A 24,093-nucleotide genomic window follows, 5' to 3' on the forward strand; every position below is an offset into this window, starting at 1 on the left:
AGAGAACCAAAGCCCCGTAAATTCCATGAAGACATGATCCATCACCTATTGTTTCCGCAGAGACGGCGGGTGGGCTGACGTTGAGGCTGGCGCAGGTTGTACCTCTCGTAAATCCCAATACGACACAGACACGAGCAAAGCAAGTGGAGCTGCGTTAATGCTTAACTCGCATTGGTGTAGATCCTGCGAAGGGTGCCATGCCAAGTTGCCATCTTTACTGTCCACCAATAAGCCTAGCCGTTGGCGCTTTGGCCGCGACACCGTACATACTGTTACCTAAATGCTCTTATTGGAATGGTATGCAGAATGATTGGCTATCATCTTCAGATGCCCCTTGAATACGTTAGCGCACGCTCCAAATATTCCCAAATTTAGCATCTTTAATCTCCAGTCAAATACGATAGATAATACCTAATTCACACGCGTAGAATATGATAAGTCGCTCTAAATGGCGGTCATGTCCTCTTTCGTAGAAAAAAGAGCGGAGATCATCGAGAACCCAACCGTGTACATGCATACATAGCCTTTGTCGTGCGTGGACCAACATCCTATCGTGATACTAGTCCCAAGATCTCGTTCAGTGTTCCTTTGTTATACTGTATGCATCTACATAATATTCACAAAATGCTACGTAGTAGCTGAATAGAGATCTAGGTGGACCAGTAGATCCGGGTGGTGCCGGGGTGGCGTCTTCCCAATCTGGAATAGGAATAGGGGCCGTTGGAAAACGTTAGAAATACCAACTAATTTGCGGCTTTCGGCTCGTGTTTTGTAGTGTATAAGGCTGCCTTTCTGTCATAGTATCCTGTTTCTACATAGTGTGCTTTAAGATGCTCAGTAGAATTCTTCAGAAGTCTTCGGGACTCTAGTTTAAGCGTATACACCCGTTAGCGGGAGTGATAGTCCACGCCATGACGCTGACTTGCATTGGCCTGACCTGCATATCACCCGGGCCGAGGGGTTTGTTACTCGCGATGGAGTTTCCTAGTATGTATATATTGTGTATTTCAAAGCATGCTCAACTACTATGTACTTCTCGGCCAAGTGAAAATTTTCATATGCAGCTATATTTCTTGGTTCCACTGTTCTTGAGTCTTGTTTCTCGATCTGGATATATTTCAGGGGCACGGAGACTGAGGTAATCATAATACGGGTATAGGGGTATATCACCCATCCTACATAAAAATACATGTAAACAACCCGCGGCTTTGTTCATGTTCTGTTTTTATTCTAGCTCGCTTCTACGCAATTAATAGGCGATTACACGCAATCCCCCTTTCACCGACGCTAGGGGAGTATGTGAGAGAGTGGCTCAGTATGGATAACAATATTGGCCCGATTTGCGACGACCGGCTTTGTCGGACAAGGGGGCTTATGATTAACAAGGTACGCAATTTCAATGCCGATGGGGTTAGTGGACAAGGTACCTTGGGAGCCTGGGGGAAACTATTTGGGTGAAATAAATTGTTACGAGATGTTGATATTCAAACTAGTGAAAAAAAGAAAAATCGAATCACGATGACAAGAACGAGAGAATTGTATTGCCGTAACAATTCTCTTAGTTCAACCTCCTTACATCCGTCTTAGGCCCTATTTCGTACTCGTTTTAATGACGTCACCTTTACACTACAGGAGGCTCCATATTATAACTTGTATGTTGCCGAGAATTCGTCCAACAAAGACCATAGGCTTTAGCAGACTTCTTAGCTTTGTGGTGTAAAAAGATTCTAACTTGATCCACTTCCTAAAAAACTTGCCAGAGCGAATAATATATACATAACATCGCCTTCATTCTCTTTGACGATCATATATCTAGTTGCTGTTATCTAAAGTAGCGTATTAAATACGAGCCGCAAGTCCCACTTGGTTGCTGAAGGAGCCCGAGGAAGCCATGGCATCAAGTCCGCTTAACGGTATGGAGTGAACACCTGCATGCTTTAACAACTCACCCGCCTAAGCCTCTCCGCAATTACGAGCTTTTATTCTGTAGTGCTTACTTACTCACATATTTGGGGATCGTCCGATCACAGTATTCAAGCAGCCACTCAAGCTGTTCTCCCAGCAACCTATGACTGGTTTCTTCCGTGACGGCTACTGTCGCACCGGCGGAGGCATCGATCCGGGCAATCATGCCGTGGCCGGTATCGTTACTGACGAATTCCTTGATTTCTCCGCCTCACGCGGGAATGATCTACGCCAGGTCGGCTTGAAAGGCGGCTGCAGGTGGTGTCTGTGCACTGCCCGCTGGCTTGAGGCCTATCAGGCATATCGTGGCGGTAGGGTTACGAATCTAGGCGTTCCCCGCGTCGACTTGGACGCCACGGAAGACAGTGCGCTGGGGATGGTCGACATGGATGCTTTCAGGCAGTTTGCCGTCCGGCATGATCAGTCCAATGTGAATGGGAGCGGAAGCGGTGCTACGTGAGTTGACTCCCCCGCGCTGTCGGTCCTGTGTCGATTTGCGTTAGCAGGGATGAGTACTTGTATATGGCTACTTGTTGCACACAACCTGTATGATAGATAATCTGTTCAGGAGCACAATTATATATAACCTTGTTGACTCGAACTCTGAGGTAACTAGAGGTCGGAAATATTTCTGAAGTCAAGCTTTATAATATATTAAAATAAAAGCACTCGACTTCGAAGATATCCCCAGAGGCAGAAGAAATAATTAAATATACGAAATGTGAGTGGCGAATAAGTAAAATATCCTATGAAATACTAAGGTAGAGACAATAAGTGTTGAGGAAGACAAACAGGAAGTATTCACAACTCTCACTCATTTCATCACAGTATAGAATACTATCAATGTGGAAAAATGTAGAATAATACCTCGACATTCCAGTTCACTTCGTTAACCTTTGCTCCACGGCAGACAAAATGTCACCGGAACTATTGCCGAGACGCTGTCACACTACGAATCGCAGGTAGCCGCTATCCAGACCAATTCGGCTATCTTCTCGGGTCCGACTAGTTTCATTGGAACTGGAGGATGTTGGTGATGGCTTTCTAGCTAACGGTGATTGAAGAGTCAAATGTGATCACGCCTGCATTCTTGATGTGGTTGATTTTAGACGCGAAATGTCTAAAAAGGGAAGAGTTCGGTCAGATCTGCGCGATACGCTCGAATCTCAGCAAACGGCGTTTAACACTCCTAAATCGGGGATGTGAGGAAAAGATCTACCTAATCCTCGGCGGTAAAAATTGGAAGAGCGCTAGAAAATTCCAACGCCGCGGGAGGGGAGAATTCCTAGAAATAGATCTCGTGGCGAAAATAAAATACCGCATTCAGGTAGGTAGATCTTATTTACCCACCGAGATAGATACGATCGAATATGCAGCAAAATCCGGTAAAATAAATAGGGGCTCTATAGTACCGTAGATCGCTTGGATAGGGTTCCCTTGTTGCATTTTATCGGACGATCAGGCCCAGCCGCATTTTACATACAGAGTTAATACTTCGCGACAGAGTCAACAACATGAATTGGCATTAAATTCATTGCATCTGCGGTACAACGGCTTGCGTTGACTGCAGAAGGTAGTGCAACATCCGTCAGTTATTACATAGGATCATCTGCCAACTTTTTAGGGAACATTTTCGGACGTTCCTCTCAGTACAGCTTTTCTCTCCCGCTTAACAACTTTTTAGGAACGAAGTCATTATCAACTTTGTTTCGTTTAGTCATTGGTTTGTGGGCAATTAGGGAAAAGCGCTACGATAAGTGCCGATGATACCATGAGCATACTTTTATCAAATTGTTGCCTATTCAAATGCTACAATAGATCTTTTTTAGGCGTATTATGCAAAGTGAAAGCGCTTGGTAGGTGAAGCGTCTTTATTGTCCGTGATTGGCTATAGAAATCCTACTCTGACGAATGCTTGTATTTCTGTTGCTATAACGGCAAACACTTAGCTTATGAGGTAGTATTTCAATTTAGGACAACCGCGAGTGCAGCATCCGGTAAGGAATTGAGGTTTGTAGGTGGTGTATGTAGACAGATAAGTTTCACCAGTAAAAAAAAAGCAAAAGCTGGGTATTTGTTGATGGGAGCTTGGGCTTGGGCTTGGGTGACAGGTCGGTAGAATGCAGGTGAGGGACACTGCATGGGCCAATTCCACGCGGCCACAAGGATTCAGGGATGAATCCCGATAGTTGACGCCCGGTCTTAACGGTAGGTATGTGGCGTTTGTCAGAGTTGAATGTTAATATAATAGGTATCTACCTACAGGTAGTTAATATACATCGATGGCTATGAAGTGTCTTCTTCATTCCTAAAACTAAGCCAGTTAGACATCCATAATACTTATGTATGATGAGGGGGTATTTGCAAGTCGACATGCAAATCAACCAACCCTGAGTAAGTGAGGGTTGCCAACCAGACATTTTGTGAATATGGCAATATATTGTCATTTATAGTCTTATCTTCAAATAAACAATCATAACTGTTGTTAGTTACATAATGCCACAGACTATAAGTTAACCTACCTCTTAAACATATAACTAGATCATCTATACTATATGCTCTTTCTTTATCTCAATTATGAATGCTTCTTTTTATACTTATAGTTATAAAGCGGCTTATATATAGAGTACTCTATATATAAGAGGTAGGGATAGCTTATCTAGATATAATTTATTAAAATATGACAATCTATGCGTTATCAGGGCTTAACCTTGCTTGGTAAACTTTAGCAAAGATCAAATAACTACCTTAATAATATGTTATGGAAATGCATTTACTTTTTACTTGAGATAGTTAATCAAACATTGAAGACATTTCATTAATTGTTCGTTTATCAAATTTATAGCAATTAAGATCTTACCTACATGCTAGGTATGTACTTCTGAGATAGCTTCATTAGTAGATTAGTATGTACTTGATATAACTACAAACAATACACACGATCATACAGTATTATTATGCGGGGGAAGGTATTCCTACAAAGTACCTAACATACTGACCTACGACGTACCCCAAACCGTTTAGTCGAATCAGATTTGACCACTTAGGTGTCGAAGGTACCTGAAAACCCCACCACTAACCCATTAGCTCATCTTTAGTTGACCCAATAATCTCTGAAACTTAACGCGAATTCCCCAAAACATCGTCTTGGCTTCCAACTCCCGCAGGATTGAGAAAGTCTTGGGTCCCCTAAATCCTCCCATTGTCTCTCTTTTCCCCCTTGATTCTATACATACAGATCTGATTCGCGCCGCCCTACTTTAATTCCGATATCTAAACTTACCAACTTCAACTATCGAATCATTGGAGGCTTTGGAAATCTTGATCGAATCAAGATCCCTTCCTTTTTTTATAACATTTCTCCTTCAATCTTCGTTATCGCTCGTTCCCTATCAACTTAATCACCCTAATCTATCCGCGAGCGGTGCTCCTCATACATTTTCTAACCCCTTTAATACTTTAATACTTACTGTTTCTAATTACGGATACACATCTCCCCGATTCGTCGTACCTTACATGCTGCAAATCTCAGCCCACTTTGATAATTACCTGCTTTGTCTTTCTCTAACTGCCCGTCAAAGTACGAATTCGGCCAAACAGTGACGAGTGCGGACGAATCAAACCTCGATCGCGATATTTCAAGTGTGTCGAGGGTCGGCAGAGGTCGGTAGCAGCCAGTTTGACTTGAATATCGGGAGGATCGATTTAGAAGATAATCCTCTATATTCTTGTCTCTGTGCTGCGTATGGCAGCCCCCATCTTGGCTGTCGTCCAACCTGCCCTGTTTAACCTAAATCGACCAATCGACGTCCTTCGATGCATTCGTCCGACAACAATCGACGGAGCCAGCGCCGTCGGCCAGATTTGAATATTAATACTTCGAGTCCTGTTAGTAGGGATCGCGATTCTATGCCTTCTACGCCGCCGGCAAGGTCGAAAACGAAACCACCCGTATCTAGTCGAGCATATCGAGTACCTTCGAACTTACCACCTTCACGCGACTCGGACGATTCTTTTCTAGATAATGGTTCAGACGAAATTAGAGGGAACGAACATGATCTGCCTGACCTGCCTAGAGGTAGGAATGTGAGAGATTCGCACGACCTGTCCCTACCGTCTCGACAGTTCACGCGCGACTCGCTCGTGACCAATATGTTGTCGTCTCTTGATCAATTCTCTCTGGGGCAAATCCACACGCCTGTAAATAATATGTTTGATGACGATGATCCTCTTAGTCCGCCGAGGGGAGACGAGTACTCAAGGTCTATGACGGCTAGTTCCCGACCGGGACGCATGTGGAACTCTGGCGCTGGGCAAGGCCACGGATACTCGTACAGCTCTGACTTTGAGGGTACTGATGACGGATCTAGCAGGATGTCAGGCCAATTCTCGAGAGGGCGACGTAGCAACAGCAGTTCAGGCTTTCAGTCTGGTATGGGTCGGATCAATAGTATGCGAGAACGTAGCCACCCCAACGCAGCTGGTGGGCGAGGGTTGCATTCGAGAGGAGGTAAGACTAGCAAGAGCAGTAGCACCAACAGTATCGATGCCGGTGGTTATGCCCAAGTCCTAACCACTCAGCGGTGGGCCCACGGTATCGGTGGGAGGTCATCAAGTTTTGACTACGGACAAAGGCCATCTATGAATTCTCTTAGTGCTTGGAAGACAGATTTTTCTAACACGTTCCTTGTTGATGATTACGAAGCAGCGCCGACGCCAACGATACCTGTTGGGCCTCGTCGCCTGAATATGCCGTCCAGTCCCGTTGGCCCCCTGCCTATGCTTCCACCGGAGCCCGAGGCGAAGACTCCCGATCGCAAGAAAGCCGCTGTAAGATCGAGAAGTGGTACTATGAGAACGACCCAATCTAAGCACGGTGCTCCGCACGATGTGCCACCTCCGTTACCCTCGGCCGATCTAGATGCTGCACCTGCACCACATATCGGATACGAGAAGTCCAAGGAGGCTTTGCATAGCGCTCCGAACCCAGCACCGCAGGTGAAGCAGGGCTTTTTCAGTAGGATATTTGGCTATCGGAATAGCACAAATGTCCCGGAGGCTAAGCCGGCGCAAACCACATCGACGCCAGCAGAAAGCGTCGAGCAATCTAACAAGTTACAGCATATAGCATCGCAGACGAAAGCCCAATCGACCCCTCCGTCAAGGGATTCGCAACGACCATCCAACCCGCCTCAGATTCTCCATAAGAAGTCGTCGTTCTTTAGAAGGCGGAAGAAATCTATAGCCGAGCCTCCAGTACCACCGCCCCCGGTACCCACGCCGATGGAGATTAGTCGAATTAAAGAACAAGCTATTCAACGTGAATCTAGTCCTGTTAGTAGCTTACGCGAGATCATGAGTCCATTTTTACAAGAGAATACATCGTCTGTGCCTGGCGCGCTTTTATCTCCAGGACCTGAGGGTTCGCCGCGGGTACGAGGTTACGAGTCGCAGGATGATGAACATGCTCGTAAAACCCGAGGCTTTTCTCCCGACTATGAGCCCAGTCCGAATGCTACTATCCGGACTGTAAAATCTACCTCGGCCTTAAGAAATCAGGACGCTGCCCGTAGACGGTCCGAAATGGAAATGTCAATGCGAGACCTCCCTGAATTACCTCCTATGAAATCAACCGAGGCTCGTGACGCGACATTCTTCAATGATAGTAGTGATGAGGGCGAAAAGTCGTGGCCTAGTGGAACGCGCAAGCAACAACAGCAACGACAAAGCAGCAAGTCTTCTACAAAAATGGATGATCCAAAAGGTGGATTTGAGGGAACTGGAAGCCACGAACATCATGATAATAGAGATGAAGAATCTAGACCCACTCCATCACCCAACTTGCTGCTTCAACAGAATGCCACACCTGAAGAGGAGGACCACAAAGTTACTAGCAGTCGCCATGGTCCTAAGAGGATGTCTACTTTCCCCGGTTCACTTAATAAGTCCGCCAATGGCTTACCTAGTGTCAAGGTAGACAGTGTTGAAAGTAGCCCAAAGGTCGTGGGTTCGCCCTTGGATGAGCCTGAGGTGTTGGTAGGGGAGCCGACAGAGGACGAGCGGCAGAAAGCCCAGAAGATATTCGACGGAAACGAAGATTTCATCCAAAAGGAGAAGGCAGCCGCTTGGATGGGAGAGGAGGGTCTTGTGAGACAAAGGACCCTAAAGGCATACATTGATCTCTATGACTTTACGAATGAAAGTGTTCTTGCTAGTTTGCGACAAATATGTAGTCGTCTAGTCTTCAGGGCCGAGACACAGCAGGTTGATCGGATATTGGTCGCATTTTCAAATCGGTGGTGTGAATGTAACCCCAACCACGGTTTCAAGACCACTGGTAAGTAAGCTGAACCACATCGTTGTTTTATGACTAACGCATTGCAGATGTAATACATACTTTGTGTTATTCAATCATGCTCTTGAACACCGATCTCCATTTGGCAGATATTGACCAGAAGATGACCAAGAGCCAGTTTGTCAAGAACACCATGACTACTGTTAAGCATGCCATAGCCGACTCTGTTCCTGAAGCGTTTGACCGGGCTAGCATCTTGCCCGGTAAGAACAGTTTACTGAATCCCTCTGATTCAGACATCGGAACTGCTTTTGAACCGGAACCAGAGCGGCCCAGCTGGAGATCATCATTCATGCCACTACCACGATCAGAGTCGGCGATGGGCAACTACTCAGACGGGCCAGTTGACACGTGCGGACCGCTCGTAAAGACTCCGTTTGAAGGCTCCATGAAGGCGTGGGTCCAGCAGATGGAGCTTGTATTAAAAGATATTTATATTTCAATTCGTGATGAAAGACTCCCTCTTTTTGGAGCTGAGCCGGGTCAATCACAGAGCCAAGCGCAAGGTAGCCTCTCAGTCATGGGTATGCTCAAGCGCAGCCCAAGCGTCTTATCAAAGACGCCGTCCGAGGGCCACATCTCTGTGCGCGGTAGGATCGCTGACCCGACTCGCAATCCTGGAAGTAGATGGAATTCAAAGAGTCGATCCAGGCCGAGGTTCCCTGGCAATGGACTCTCTTCGAGCCGTACAAGTTTCGAAGATGGTAATTCAATCTGGAGTCCTACTACCTCATCTGCTACATGGAGCCGTTACTCGTTGGGTAGGACCCAGACTTCGATGTCTATCGACTCGTTCAATTCATACCCGCACGGTGACTACCAGCAATCAATTGGGTTTGCTAATGCTCTAAGTCAAGCTATAATACGTGAAGATGTCCCACCAGGCACCAGTGGACAATCCATCATGAGCGAAGAGGTGCAAAGTAATCAACTCCTCGATGATGAATCGCTCGAGCTTGCTGGCTCGCCCTGGGTGAAAGAAGGTCTTCTCATTCACAAGCACCATCTAGATGGCGTAGATAAGAAAGCCAAAGAGAGGAATTGGGTCGAGGTTTTTGCCGTCGTCCAAAAGGGAACAATGAGCCTCTTTTCCTTCTCGACCAAGTCAATGCGCCAAAAGGCTCGCGTTGGCCGCAAGCACGCTCCTGGTGCCGTTGTTGGCGGTGGAAACTGGCAAGAGAATGCTACCAGTGTCGGGTCTTTCTCGCTTCGCCAAACACTCGCATCCGCCCTACCCCCGCCCGGTTATTCTCGCAGTCGGCCAAATGTTTGGGCTCTCAGTTTGCCCAGCGGCGCTGTACACCTCTTCCAGGTTGGTACTCCCGAGATTAGTAAGGAATTCGTTCTCGCGGTCAACTACTGGAGTGCTCGATTAAGCACGCATCCGCTAGTCGGTGGTGTCAGCAATATGGAATATGGCTGGAGTGATGCAATTATCAATAATGCCCTTATATCAGCTACCAACGAGCCACCCCCTCCTGTGCGCCCAGGTAGCGCAGCAGCAGGTCGCACGAGCATGCATAGTCGTCAAGGCAGCCTCCAGAGCAGCATTCGTTCGTCGTTTGACGTCAGTGGTAGCTCGCGCGCTAAACTGCCAGGCGACCGAATCCATATTGCTGAATGGTCCGCCCCAGCACAATCTCTACGTCCTAGCAACGCCTCCGAAGATGAGCAGTTCGAGATCCTAGAGTCTTACGTTAAATCTATTGAAGAAGACCTCCAGAAACACAATCAACTCAGATCGCCTATGCTTTTAGCCTTTACACCCCGTGGCCATAACGCTGGCAAGGCGATGGCAAACTGGGAGCGGAAGAGCAGTTATTTGTTGCGTGAGATTGTTAAGTTTAGGACGTATGTCGATTGCTTACAGCATGCTAGGACGAAGCGTATAGAAATCTACGCTGAGCGCGACAACGCAAACCGCGCTCTACACGGCGAGGACCTCAGCGATGAGGACGATGATGTCCATGATCCAGAGGGTGCCTTAGCCATTCAGGCCGAATAGAATCCAAAAACTCTTAGGCCAGAAGATGGACGAAGGTTATATCATACATAATTTCAATTTTCGAGTTCGAGTTCGGTACTAGCGATTCAATGTAACAAAAGTGAGGGGGTGGATGAGAGGGGTTACTTTGTATTACCTTAGAAGATCAAGGGGATAACTTGATACCCGCAGAACGGCGCACGTTTGGCTCCTTGTTTTTTTTTGCTATGCTGTAAATATCACATCTGTTCTATAGTTTGGAGAAAGCTTGCTCCTTGTTGTGAATATCCATATTGAACGAGTAGACGACTGTACGTTGCAACATTTTGATGTTTGAGATGGTTTCTGGACTGAGTAATATCTGTTGATGTTTATGACGAAATCCCATGCTGATAGCTTCTAATTCTGTACACCTGGTATATCTTGTACTTTATTAATTTTATTGACTATGAGGCGGTATAGTGCCTATTAATACCTGGGTATTGTTAAGTTAATAAAATGTTCAGGTCCAATAAACCAAGGCCGAGACCACAGTAAATTTGTGATACTTTACCCCTTATCCGACCTTCTCATTTACCTCATCACCTACGCTCCTTTACCTACCAATTTCCTAGCTGTTTTCTGCCACAAGACGGTCGTTCATAAGGCAAAACGTATCTACACCTTGCATACCTACCAGTTCGAACTCTATCCACCATCATTCGCCCCTTATCTCTATGAAGACCACTCTTTCGCCTACCTCGCTATAATTCCGTGCACAGCACAAGATCTCCCGCGTCTGGTATCAAGTCTTGAAGACCCCAACCTATGACGATGATGATAGCGCGGATAGGCCAACGCCAGAATAGTTCCCAGTGCGACACCAGTACCTCGGTAGGGTCCATGCTGAAAAGCTTGGACAACCTGTCCCGGAGATGTAAGTAGGATTCTGAGGTAGAGTCGTAGTTCTTACCCATTTTGGTGAAAGGGAGAGGGGAAAGTGGAAATAGATAAGTGGCGGCGCAGTATAAGGAGAGGAGCGTAGTTGACATGACTAGAACTTCTAAAGGGGTTTTTCTTACGCTACCTTGACGAGGGAATAGCCCGACGAAAACCTGTAGGTCGGTATATCTGCTTACTTGAATATGATTGTTGGACTTAAAGAGGACATATTGTAGAATATGTATTTTATATATCGACAAAGACGTCTCGACTTCGAATAAAGAGGCTTCGTCAGAATAATTGAATTATGATATAACAACATGTCTTTGTTAAGGTATCTTGCTTCTTTTCATGATTAAATCTAAATCGGGGAGGTGCTCTCATGGTTCGTTTCCCGTCGTCTCTTTTACGCAACAAAAGGATATTTATGCGAGCATCAAAGGAGGGTATGATAGGAAATCGCGGACTATGAGAGCCTTGTGATATTACTAACGACCATAGCAGTAGAGAAGTAGTAGAGATATATAGGGGTATCTGTTATGCCCGCCCAGCTCCAAGGAGGAAAGAAAATCCGATAATCAAGTCCTTCCTTGTATATAACGCCACCGTATGTAGTAAACCAACTCTAGAAAATGATTGCTTAGGTACCTAACATTATACTTGTACTTCTACGATCCCCTTGCACATATCTAAAAACCTGTTTCGGTACTCCTCGCTATCTGTGGTGATGCTCATCGGCCCTCGGTCGTCGATGAGGTTATAGCCTCGGACTAACGTAGTCATTGCCTTTGCATGGATTGTGTGCTTGGCCCAGAAGAAATCCAAGATGGAAGCTCTGTAAATCTCTCTACCGTCGCTCGATACGACTCCCGTCCTCCAGCTCGGTGGGTTCGGTGGTGTGAAAGGTGGCTGGACAGATGGGGTGGGTTCATCGCCGGCCTCTTCTAACTGGATTAGGGGTTCCGGTTCTATCGTCGGAGCGTCTGATGCAGATATCCGAACGAGAAAGAGCGAATAGTCGACGGCATTGCAGTTCGCAAGAAGGAGAGTGTCATTTTCTATCTGACGTTCAAATTCAGTAGCTTGTGCTTCGGAGAGTCGAATCTTGTCGTTGAATTCATCGGCGAGCTTGGACTTTGTAGCCTGGGAAGCTAACGCTCCCCCGGCGATATCTCTCTCGGGGAAGAAATAGGAGGTGGGTTTTAGATCCCACGACTCCCATTTCGGTTTCGGGCCATCCTGAGGCTCTTGGTCCTGTCCGTATAAGATGTTTTCCATGACGATGTGATGGCTTGGCGCAAGGCCTAACAGCGTGCCTATAGTCCTGTGGGTGCTCTCGAGAAAATTGGTGATATGCACTAATAGACTGGAGCGGTTGACGCGCATATGATCGGTGTAAGGTATGAGCATATCATTCTTGAAGAAGTCATGTTCAAAATGTCGAGGAACCGACTTCACCAGATAGGCACCGTCATTAGTGCAGAAGAATGTCGAGCCGCTGTAACCCATATCACCCATCGGTATTAGAACACCTTTATTCTTCTTGTCAATCTGCTTCCTGACATTAAAGCTGGCCTTATAGCTATCCTCGTTAATCATCCATATGCCACGCAGAGGCTTAAATAAATCTTCCCGTACTAGTCGGAAGGACAACCAATACAAATAGAAGAGGCGAAGAGCTCTCCTTAAAAGAGAAGGTTTCCGAGCAGGTCTTCCATCCTCTTTGGCCGTTAAAATGGCATAAACTATGGAGCGAGAGATTAGAGTCTCACGTCGAGTCATGTTGGAAATAGACTCATTTTTTTGCCAGGCGGTGCAAGACGACGAGAAGGTGAATGGTGATGATGTTAAGCCAAAGTTTATGAAAAGTCTAGATTCAAATAGATTAGGTACGTATTCATACGGGTTACTTTAGGTAATGTGTTGACATGTTTCAATGGACAGGAAGAAATGCTCCGACAAAATATAATTTGAATGACGTCATGAAAGGATAAGAATCATATTATTGGCTCTACGAAATAATTATATTATCTTTAACAACTTTCTCTCATGTCTAATTTACCATAATATTATTTCACTCATTTAATCATCATTTACCCCTTTTATTTACACTCCTCATTAATATTCATTCAAAAAACTGAGTTGAGTATTTCGTTAGTTATTCAGTACTTCATACACGACGTAAGTAAGCGAGTTGTCCATTCAGAACTTATAAAATTTCAGGGATGTCACGGACTTGATCGCGTCAGTCTTCGTACTCCGCTATCTACCAGCGCCCGGGCATAATATCGATGAAGCAATTCAACAACAAAAGGGGATGGCATTTTCCCATCGCGTACGGGTGCCACGCTATTGAAGAATGCCGTCTTTATACCGACTTCGACCGTTCTATCTTCTTTATTCACTTTAGCACTCAAAATGAGTATCCCGTCGAATTCGCGTGGACCCGGCTCGAGTGGTGAACCTCCCGCTCTTATTGTGACAGAATTGCTTGTCCTCTCCATTACCTCGAACTGGTCTGAAAAGCGTACCCCGAGGTCATATTTAGACGACGCCAATTGTTGTTGATCAAAGAGTTGGTCTATCGTCTTGGGGCTTTTTAAAGAAAGCGTTGTGAGAATGCGTTGTGGTATGTATGCTGGAAGCAAAGTGACTAATTAGCTTGGATGCTTTCGTTACAGGTATTCAACCTATCCGAGAATACTCGACGTACCGTATCCAGCCCACACGCCACGACAAAACTCAGTTGCTATGGCTTCTTCGTCGTCTCTGAGATCAGGTCTGACTTTGGATAGAGGCAGACGCTTCCAAACGTAATCCTGAATCGCCGGATTACGATGACGATTCAAATGAACGAAACTCCTGCTGGACCATAAATTGTCGTCTGCCGGTAGTGTTGATATTAAGTTCGTCGTCATAGTTAAGTAGGCGCCGCCTCCACCAACAACCACCAGGGCCGTTCCTACACTTCTCCGGATCCAATTCATGGTGGTTTTCTTATTCGTTTGAACTATCAATGGGAACAGCTATGATTTTTGGTATGGAGTACATTGGTAGGTAAATATCCATCGCTAATATGCCAAGATAGCTCGTATAGTTGGCGGGAGCTAGGAACATGGGTTAAGCCGAAAGCGTGAACACCAATGCCATGAGCCATGCAATGAAACGCCATGCCATTCCGATTCTCGAAAAGCCCCCGCTGGTCCCTTTATAATGCTCACTAATCTAAGATTTGGCTGCTAGCCTCCGGGTCCGGGTGTGGTTATTGACCATATTTCATTGATGGGCTCGGGCCGGAGTCGTCCTATGGCGTACTATTCGGATAGGCTAGAAAACTAATTATTCATAGCGTAGAACTTGGTAAGTTTAAGTACTCGCTCGTCACGAACCCTTTATATATGTTAGTTGCTATTTCTATGGTCAAATAAAATAATCAAATTAGTATCATTTTTGGTGTTTGAATTCGTGTTGCGTACACAATACTTGTAAGAAGCTCGAAGTTTAGTCCAATAAATACACATGATTCCTAGCTCCTAAGTCTATTTCTAACTTCGCTCATATATATGGTTACAACGCCCTGTGTCCTCCGGTTCATAAAAAGCACCTCTTTGTCTCTTCCGATTCTATTCCAGACTCATATAAGGGTGTAACTAACTCGACTACAACTAAAAGCGCTTGAAATACAAAATGCCCATCTCCATTACAATTATTTAATTACCTCTGATCGGGAGGAAGCCCGTTACCACTAGCATTAAACCCCTGTTAGTCATATTATTATGTAAGGAGTTGTTAACGGCGTGAAACACTTACCCCTAACTTCAGATATCGGGTCTTGAAAACTATCGCGAGACAAGAGTTCTAACAATATTATGGTTTCCAAGATATGCCGTTCAGTTCTATTCCGTCGGCGGCGGCTCTGGCGGTATAACCGCCCTTCACCGCGTGTACATTCCCGCGTTGACATTAGTCAAGATACGAGGTCTGTGACAGCCAAGACTAGGATTTGGCCAGTTGCCTATGCTAGGATCTCGCTCATGACCGAAGTGATCTCGTATACTGTGAGTTTAATATTTGATTTCATAGTAATGGTTATTTTGCCGTATGCAGGTATTTAGAGGGAAATGACCGAAGGGTAGGGTACTCTATATCTTCGTTTAATAGTCTTTGTCTCTCTACCTCTAGGCTTAGGTGTAATGTGATCCTTATAGAAAGAGTTACAAGTAGAATAGGTCCAACTACTAATATGATTGGTTATTCAAATAAGCTTGCGTATTTTGTTTCCTTGGATCAGCATGCCGTTTTTCTTTGATACTTTTTATTTGTTTGTCTAGGATACCTCGCTTTTTCATTGTCAGCCTTGGTCATCTCTATATTCGAGAAGCTCTACGCTGTAATACTCGTGATCCTCCCATAGCTGTATATTCACTGCATAATTGGAAATTAGAACAGAGACGCTGAATCCAAGACCCGGAGGTTACACCTACTCTCGAACCTAAGTATTATCCAGGGATGAAACGAATCAAATAAGTCGTGTACGGCAATACATTATATAAATTACTCGTTTTATATTCTGATTATATTATATCTTTCTGTCTATCCTGCTGGGTATATGTGAGTCCCCTAAGATCATATACCTATGTAGTGACAACACTGAGCTGGGTATTGTCTATCATATGCAAATATAACGCCCCTAAATGCATTATCCATTTTAGCATTCATTAAAACCGGGCTTTATCAAGGCGAAAACCTTTCCATAAGTATAAATAGCCTCGTAAAAAAAAACCTCGTAATGAGATATAGTCAGGCAAAAATCGCTTGCCCCGTTCGTTAGTTAATCCTCTGGTTTCGTATTTAGATCTTGGTGATCTTGAGGCCGACTTGTATAGTTCTCGCTGCAATAAACCATAGCATCGATATGGTCATCACAATGCCACAGAACAGCTGAAGGCCTAGGAAACTTCCGCCGTTGGCATTCACGATGGCGCCACCAATAGGTGAGCCCGTCAAGGCGCCGAGTGAAGACACGAAGAATGCAATGCCACTGCGTATGCCAATCTCGCGAATGTCGCTTATCTGCGCGATGACGGCAGGCAATAGCGAGATGAAACCACCGGATGCGAATCCAAACACGGCTCCGTACACGACCGTTGTAGCTGTTGATTTGCCCGGTACCCATAGGGCCAGTGTGATTATGCCTGACAGCCCCGATATGAATATCATAACATTGAAACGTCCAAATCGATCGCCTAGGAAACCGGGTAAGATACGGCCTGGAACACTGACGGCGTTGATGATAGGTAGGAGGTATGGTACAATAGATGCGTCGATTCCTTGCTGTCGGGCTTGTAACTGGATATAATTAAATGGTAAAAACATGCCGAAGAAAAAGAAGAAGCCGGCAAGAATTATACACACAAAGGCTGGTTCGTGAAGAGGTCGTATGTATTCCGCGAACTTGAATGGTCTCTTACGAGGTGGAAGACGGGACTTGACGGTGCAGCAGGCGAAGGTGCACAAGGCCAGGAGCATGAAGGCGATGGCGCGCACAGTCCAGGGGAAGCCGATCTGAGGGATAAGGTGGTTCATCATGATGGGTAGAATCACACCTCCGAGCGATGAGCCTGACACCATTAGCCCTAGGGCCGCAGCGCGTCGCTTGAAAAACCAGCCCATGACCGAGTTCATTGCCGAGTTAAACACCGCGCTCATGCCCACCGCGCTTACAATGCCTTGCGAGAGGAGGATCTGGTAGTACTGCGTCGAGAGGGACAACATCATCAACCCGAAGCAGAACACTAGCGTTCCAATGATGAGGAGCCACCGAGGACCGTAGCTATCGAACAATCGGCCCATCTACAAATATCAAGACATGTCAGCCGTCATTTATTCAAATATAGATCAAGAAGAAAGAGGAACATCAGTTAGGATTACTTACGACCGCGTTCAAGCCAGACATCATAAATACTTGAATCGAAGTGATCCAAGTGACAGTCGACGCGTTGTAGTTAGACAACGGCCCCGAGACGTAGTAGTTGACGAACGACCCCACGCAATTCACTAATCCAAAGGTACTGAACAGGGCGCAGAAGCCACCAGCGACGACAAGCCAGGCCTCGAGGCCGCCATCCGGGAAGTCGGCCGGGCTGAAGCCGGGTGCGGCACCGGGCGTATGTGGCGCCACGCCGCCTTTCTCCACTATAGCATCTCGAGTCAGCACGAAGTCATTACGACTACCTAATGCAGAGGAATCTCAAAAAAAAAAAAAAATCTTACTATCTGCTTCGATGACATTTTCCGGGTCGGGGAATATATTGGCATTGGTGGATTTGGCTTGTGACGGGATGCGCTCGAGGGAGTGCCGCGTGGACTCGTACGGAGTCGGCTCGCCCGAGGTTTTGGGCAGATAGGACGGCGTATCCTTCATCGTCGACGTCTCCGAGTCGTAGCCGGGGGTTTTGGCCTGGGAGATGTCGTGAGATAACGAGACCGGCGTCTCCTGGGTGTGATGAGTCGGCACTTGCATCTCAGGAGACTAAAGGGGGGAAGAAGATACCGGTCGCGTTGTCTAGATGCAGGGACCCAAGGACAGGGGCTGCTGGTTATAACTACGTAGATGTCAAGAGACGTATTCTGTAGAGAGTAGGTGATTTGGTATTGTAGAACATAGGCCACTCTAACGGGATATCTCTATTTGTCTACTATAGGACGACTAATCTATTTACGAGGCTTGCCCAAACTCTTATATGAAACGGCAACCAGCCAAAGTACATGACGGAGCCCGAGAAACTCGGGGCATATGTTAGGGTCTCGGTTTTAAAACCCAATGACTAGGGCGCGGGCACGCGTTGTCAGGGTTCTTTCGCACAGTTATTGAGTCAACGGGATGGGTTCGTCTCCACCGTCCCCTTGTAGATACACTATAATATAATCTCATACGGGTATGGTTAAGTGGGACTTGTTCCCAGCTGAAAGTAGAGAAAGTGGGCTTATTGGTGACTTCGTACGGTTGCTATACCCTAAGATAGCTACTCACATGTGTTAACTAAAGCCTATGTCATTATATACGTGATATTGCGTGAGTTCGGCACCTAAGATATGTAAGAGACAATTAGGGGGGGTATACAAGTAGGAGTTGAGATGTGAGTTTACTGGAAAATTTACCGGTAACTAGATACCTGATTATCCCAAGTTATATCCATATCTACCATACTGTCAGCTACCTAATATATCATCTTATTCAATACTGCATTGTACTATACTACTAGCATAGGATTTTAGCAACTAGCTGAAGAGATCCTTATCACTGGTCTCTTCGAAGGAAGCATTCAAATCATTAGTCTACTGACGTTGCATGATAATACATAGATAACTGCCTCCTAACCTGGTTTGATTTCGGTGGTGTAACGAAGCGCGAAAGCCGAACTTCTTACAAATCTGGATACGCGGGTCCGTGTGTAAATGTATGCCAAGACTTAGCGGGTTAGTATGGAGCTAATGCAATGCGTAGAACCAATAGAATTAGTAAAATGGTTAAATTCATATAGTCCCGTTTGAAGATTCCTGGTTCGCACTAACGGGATAGAGTTAAGATTAGATCTTGTCATATCATGTACCAAGATCTCGCTAGAAGTACGCGTTTGCTCGGAGATGGGGATTAAAGTTGCTCGGATTTAAATATTCTAATAATAATAATTTTATGTTCTAGGCCTTCGACCACATGTTTATAGGCTTGGTAGTATGTAAACTATAACTAATGATATTGGGGTTCGAAGTTATAGTCATTTCACGTTGAATATCTTAGGGACTTAGTAAATACCTATACTTAATAATAATTGTTGGTGGCTTGATCTACCTATCACCTTATATGACGTATAATTTAGTGCGGTCCATACGGACATAAAAAAAATCGGCCGATAATTTTCGATATGTGCTCCGATAGAAATGCCCGATGCTCTCCGGGCTCTAAGATAATTGTTACGTATGTGAAGTGCAACTAGCAAAATGCCGACCTAATTATTAGGGTTTTTGTTTATGCTACAACTTCGATAGTATATCATGTAATGTTTCTTAAATTTCACCAAGGGAACTAGGAGGAAACGAACCCCCGGTAATCATTACGCTATGGCCGGCTGTATGATACAATAATTTATTCAGGTTTTAATGACGGTAGAACTGCAAATCTGTCATGACTTCTCAAAATCTTTCAGGTTTTTGGCGTCGGCAAACGAGACCTTCCCGTCTTGTCCAACACTCGCCACATGTATCTTGACCTCCGCCGCATCATTCGTCTTCGGTGTGACGTCGGGCTTCGGCTTCGTTACCAACTCTACGGTAGCAGGGACCTCTCCCATAGGGGCGTCGGCAAGCTCATTGACGTCTGCATTTGTGAGTACGTCGCTAATTCGAGCGCCTCTACTCGACATGAGTATCGTGGTTGGGCCCCGGAATTGCAAGAATAGCCTATCGCCCCATATCGTACGTCTCGCTGTCGTGCGGAGACCAAATAAGACTCGGGAGAGAAACTTGTAAGTTTCGGACCCGCGCATTGTCTTGAGGAACTTGGTATCCCCTAGCCATGTCGTAATCGAAGGTACCTGGAATCTAATGCCGGAGCTCTTGAATCTAAAGGGCAAAGGCGGGTGCTTGGTGACCGTATAAGCTACCACGTTCGAGGGGTGAACTACAAATTCCTCCTCTTCTGCCAAAGTAAGTTGATATATGTGTCCTGGTGCAGATAATGCAGCAAGTCCCCGGCCGGTCAACTCGGACGAGCCCCAGTGGGCGATTGGGAGTCGATATTGGATTCGGGGAGTTACGTTCAGCGAATGCCCAGTCCACGCAAGAAGAGCCGATCTTTGCGCCACCATCCAATCTGTTGTCCCATCAAGGTGTAGTACGGAAAATGTGGTTGTAGGCGACTTCGTAGATATTAATGCCGTGAGCGGAGTTGTAGAGGATATGCGTTGGTAGAGGAAGGGGACGCCGGTGACGGCTCGCGTAAAAGGTGAGAGTAGGGAGAGAGTCGATTGCGCCTAATCCGGCTGATTTAGTTATGTTCTCTATAAGGCTTTGAAATATTGTATCATCTCACATTTTGCGCTTTACCCGACACTGCGACTAATGTTCCGCGACGTGTGTACAGCCTTTGCGAAGCCGACAGAGACACCGAGAGGAGGGAATATGGTGTCCCTAACACTTCGAATCTAGCATCTAAAGCACCGTATAAGCATTACTGCTCAAAAAAACGAGTCGAAAAGCTGGTAAAGGTACCCGCAACATCTTTAGAGACATCAATAGACGTGCCGAAGACATCTCCCCCGAGGCGAGGGGACCCGGTAGTGGGAGAGGAGCTGAGCTGAATAGCTCTACATTGGCAACAAATGTAACCTCTCCGAAGTCCCAATTGATCTATGCGCCCTCTTTTAGCTAGGAGGGAGACGCCGCGCATGGTGGCGGTCTCAAAGGGAGGTGGTTAATATGACCGTGGTTCGCGGGAACTTATGACGAATGAGCAAAAAATAGAAATATCAAATATTCGAGCTTCAAAGAGGTACTTTACCTGATGTATCTATCTAATCTTTAGCCCGATTGGACGAGAACTACATTAGGTAATCATGTAGCGGCTAATATATGTGGCTCGTGCATTTTATGCTACGATATACCTAAGTACCTAGGTACCTAGGTATATCTACCTACATAGGTCCAATCTACATAGATCTATGGGTATAAGACTTACATAGATATTACACCTAGAAATCACAACATTTAAAACATCCAACTAAATCAGCCAATCTGTAATATTTCACCTATCTACCTACTAAGGTACTCAAGTCCTCCTCTTACCTAGCATCTCTCTAGATGCATCCACTTAAAATTAGGTCCTATTGACCGTCAATTCTAAGTGAAAGGTCTCCTCCCTCTACTGACATCCACATTCCTCCGAATGATGCAAAGAACCCTTTTGGAAAATAATGGAAACCAGTACTTGTAACCCTAGCAAATGCTACCGCTCCTATGACGCCACGCCTATGCAAGCTTGGTTTGGCTCGACCCTAAATGCAAAGAGAACCGCCAGCCGATATATGAAGTCTAAGGTGACTAGACCAAAGAAAATGCTCTTTTAACAAGCAACACCGGAAGATGCAAGTAAACCTTCGTACGCGCGGTCTACCGCGCGACCACCCATCCCAGGGACCGCTCTAAGCTGTTCTAGTGAATCGATACGACCCCCATCCTCTTCAGCTAGTAGCTCTAAGTAGTCTACTAGATCCCGAGCCTTCTTGGGTCCGAAGCCCTGGAGACTCTTGATCAGAGCGATATCTCGCGAGTTCACGATTTCTAGCAAATTCTGTGATACGGGACCTTCTTCCACCGCAGAATATTCCCCTGCAGGTGCCTTTGTAGCCTTAGACTTCTTTCCTTGCTTACGTCCTTTACCCATATAAATCTCGTCGTCCTCTGCCTCCAGGCCGTTGAAATCATCGTCGTCCACGATCTGTTGGTCAAGCTTCTTATGCTTTTTAACTAGATATTCGTCGACTTCGGTTCCCATTTCACCGGGAACTTCACGTCTCGCCTGCAGCCGAGCCTTCAGCTTCTCAATCTTCCCAAGAAGCTTAGCCTGACCAGGGAAATAAGGTAGTGCCATCTCATACATCTTAAGAGCGCTGGCTTCTTCGCCACGTTCCTTATGTTGTCGTGCCATGAGCAAGAATCGTAGTCCATCCGAGCGCGAGTCGTCCTGACGCGTGTCCTCGATACGCTTCTCTAGAGCCTCTAGACGTCTCTGGACGGCCTCGTTAATCTCGGGTGGTGCTGGAGCAGCCTGGGTTCGAGATGCGAGGATCTCGCTAACCTTCTTCTCTACCATTGCCTCTATCTGATCAGCAGATATGGATGGTTGAGCTGGCTGTAAAGGTTTAGCCGACCGGGGTACCAATGCTGGGCGGGTAATCTTAGATGGCCGGCTACCACCATCGGAATCCGAAGGGCGCTTATGCTGGAGTGGTGATCGCTTAATCATAGTATTAGCTGTCGGCCGCAAAGCAGGTTGCGGCTTCGATCGATCAGAAAAGACACTGAATGCTTTGACGGGGCGATCTGGCTTGTCTGCTGCCTTGTCTGCTGCCTTGTTTGCTGCCACTGTCCCCGAATGGATGTTATGCACATTCGCAAGGGGCCGCAAGGGCTGGCGAGCTGTTCCTGAGCTAGGGTTGGAGCTAGAACGAGGCGGTTGTTTGAATACAACCTCGTTTTCGATTTCTCGGACTTCGATTCGCTTAGCTCTCGAACTCACGTTCAAGCTACTGAGTGTATCAAGATGGTAGCTTCGGATTGGTGCAAGATTCAGAATCATGATGGTAATGCCGTTATTTTGGCCGAGGGAGAGGATTCGCGTCATCTTAGACTCCCGAAAAGGTATCCGACGATCTCCTCTTGAGATGGCATCAATGCATTGACTTAGCACAAATAAGCTTTTGTTGATAGCAGCAGATTCAACTAGCCGCTCCTTGCCATTTTCTGTTCGCCGGTTGTCCTCCGAACCAGCTAAGTCAATGGCAGATGCTGTGCTCTCCTTAACCATATCTCCTGTTGTCTGGGTAAGCTTGACACGCAAAATAGCATGACTTCTACTGCTATGAGCATTAAGCTTTGTAGCTGCAGTGATACGGTTATTGTTAGACTCGATATATAATCGCTCAAAGTCCTTCAGATCCTGGCAAGGGCGTTCAGATAACCCAGCAACAACAGTCTTGCCATTAGCCTCTGCACGGAGAGGCAAACCCGACGGTGTCCGTTTCTCAGGGGATTCGAGGAGATCGAAGACTTTATCGTTATAAATCTCGTAATATGAAAGTGCAACGTCTACCGTTGTCTCGCCGTCGGAATCTTTGGCGATCTTCTTAGCTCTACGGAAGACACCACTAAGGAGTCTCGGGATAACACCTCGCTCGGCCAATTTTAATCCACCACGCATTGTGTGAGTCTTTCCGGTTCCGGTGACACCATAAGCAAATATCGTAAGATCGAGGCCTTGAAAGAGGGACTTGAGAAGAGGGGAGACTATAAAGCGATAGGGTTAAGCCATGAACATCTTCTACGTGAAGAGCAACGAGAGCGGTGAAGGAAAGGGAACAAGATAAAAATTTACCTTCAGCTGCAAATAGCTCCTCTTGAGTTGTCAATTGATCGTACACGCCGTTGAACGTGAAAGAGAACTCTTCGGATTCATTCTTAGGATTAGGGATCTTGACGACATTGCTTGTCTTGCCATCATCATTGCTAGCAGCATGTACGATCACGTCCTTGTCCAACTCCTTGTCCAAGAGCGGACGTATCCGCGCGACAACTCTCACAGACATGACTATATTTCAAGCCAATAATATCTAGGAGCTTATATTGAAAGTAACGGATATAAGAAGTGAAAAGAATGATGCAATAGGGATTAGATGTGAGGTTCCCGTAATTTGCCTAGATGTTTAATAATGGTGATGTTATTAGGAGATATGAACGGCTTTAAGGCTTTGTTTAGAAGATGGCACAAGCTTTTAGCAATTGAGCAATGGGAAAGCTTGCCCTGAAAACTTAATATGGGTCTGTGGGGACATCCCGTTGTAAGGGAGCAACGGGCGCGTATTACGCTAATAATTCCACTAACTCCCTAACGCATTCACTAATACAATACAACTGGAGATGTATCGTAGGTAGGTAGTATATGTGTTAAATTCATTCACCAAAGCCAAAGTTTGATCCCTCGCAAAAATATAAATCAATATAAAGTAATTCATTTCTTCCAAAAATTCATCTTTCAATATATTATTACAAAATATTCGCAGTGCTAAAAATTATATATATTACAACATATATT

General features: G+C 45.8%; 6 protein-coding genes across 6 annotated transcripts; 1 reads left to right on the forward strand and 5 right to left on the reverse strand.

Annotated features, from left to right (window-relative positions):
- Nucleotides 1-1,891: 1,891 nt before the first annotated feature.
- On the forward strand, nt 1,892-10,325 carry GL218_08605 (PH and SEC7 domain-containing protein C11E3.11c; the record flags this gene model as incomplete). Its single annotated transcript, XM_033585409.1, has 4 exons — nt 1,892-1,913; nt 2,031-2,421; nt 6,201-8,302; nt 8,350-10,325. 4 exons carry the CDS (start codon nt 1,892-1,894, stop codon nt 10,323-10,325), a joined length of 4,491 nt encoding a protein of 1,496 aa, XP_033440385.1.
- Nucleotides 10,326-11,879: 1,554 nt separating this feature from the next.
- GL218_08606 (putative phosphatidylinositol-4-phosphate 5-kinase core protein) lies at nt 11,880-13,007 on the reverse strand (the record flags this gene model as incomplete). The annotated part of the gene is made up of 1 exon (XM_033585410.1): nt 11,880-13,007. The coding sequence occupies one exon, from the start codon at nt 13,005-13,007 to the stop codon at nt 11,880-11,882; it is 1,128 nt and encodes a 375-aa protein (XP_033440401.1).
- A 446-nt stretch (nt 13,008-13,453) lies between these two features.
- Nucleotides 13,454-14,212, reverse strand: GL218_08607 (uncharacterized protein; the record flags this gene model as incomplete). The annotated part of the gene is made up of 2 exons (XM_033585411.1): nt 13,454-13,863; nt 13,939-14,212. The coding sequence occupies 2 exons, from the start codon at nt 14,210-14,212 to the stop codon at nt 13,454-13,456; spliced, it is 684 nt and encodes a 227-aa protein (XP_033440402.1).
- A 1,864-nt stretch (nt 14,213-16,076) lies between these two features.
- On the reverse strand, nt 16,077-17,748 carry GL218_08608 (Riboflavin transporter MCH5; the record flags this gene model as incomplete). The annotated part of the gene is made up of 3 exons (XM_033585412.1): nt 16,077-17,078; nt 17,161-17,420; nt 17,499-17,748. The coding sequence occupies 3 exons, from the start codon at nt 17,746-17,748 to the stop codon at nt 16,077-16,079; spliced, it is 1,512 nt and encodes a 503-aa protein (XP_033440381.1).
- Nucleotides 17,749-19,408: 1,660 nt separating this feature from the next.
- On the reverse strand, nt 19,409-20,673 carry GL218_08609 (Altered inheritance of mitochondria protein 24, mitochondrial; the record flags this gene model as incomplete). Its single annotated transcript, XM_033585413.1, has 3 exons — nt 19,409-20,257; nt 20,317-20,435; nt 20,496-20,673. The coding sequence occupies 3 exons, from the start codon at nt 20,671-20,673 to the stop codon at nt 19,409-19,411; spliced, it is 1,146 nt and encodes a 381-aa protein (XP_033440383.1).
- A 672-nt stretch (nt 20,674-21,345) lies between these two features.
- Nucleotides 21,346-23,587, reverse strand: GL218_08610 (Kinesin-like protein KIF22; the record flags this gene model as incomplete). The annotated part of the gene is made up of 2 exons (XM_033585414.1): nt 21,346-23,288; nt 23,377-23,587. 2 exons carry the CDS (start codon nt 23,585-23,587, stop codon nt 21,346-21,348), a joined length of 2,154 nt encoding a protein of 717 aa, XP_033440569.1.
- Between the last annotated feature and the right edge of the window lie 506 nt (nt 23,588-24,093).

This window comes from Daldinia childiae (genome assembly GCF_008694065.1).
Source record: "Daldinia childiae strain JS-1345 chromosome Unknown Scaffold13, whole genome shotgun sequence".
NCBI classification, from domain to species: domain Eukaryota; kingdom Fungi; phylum Ascomycota; class Sordariomycetes; order Xylariales; family Hypoxylaceae; genus Daldinia; species Daldinia childiae.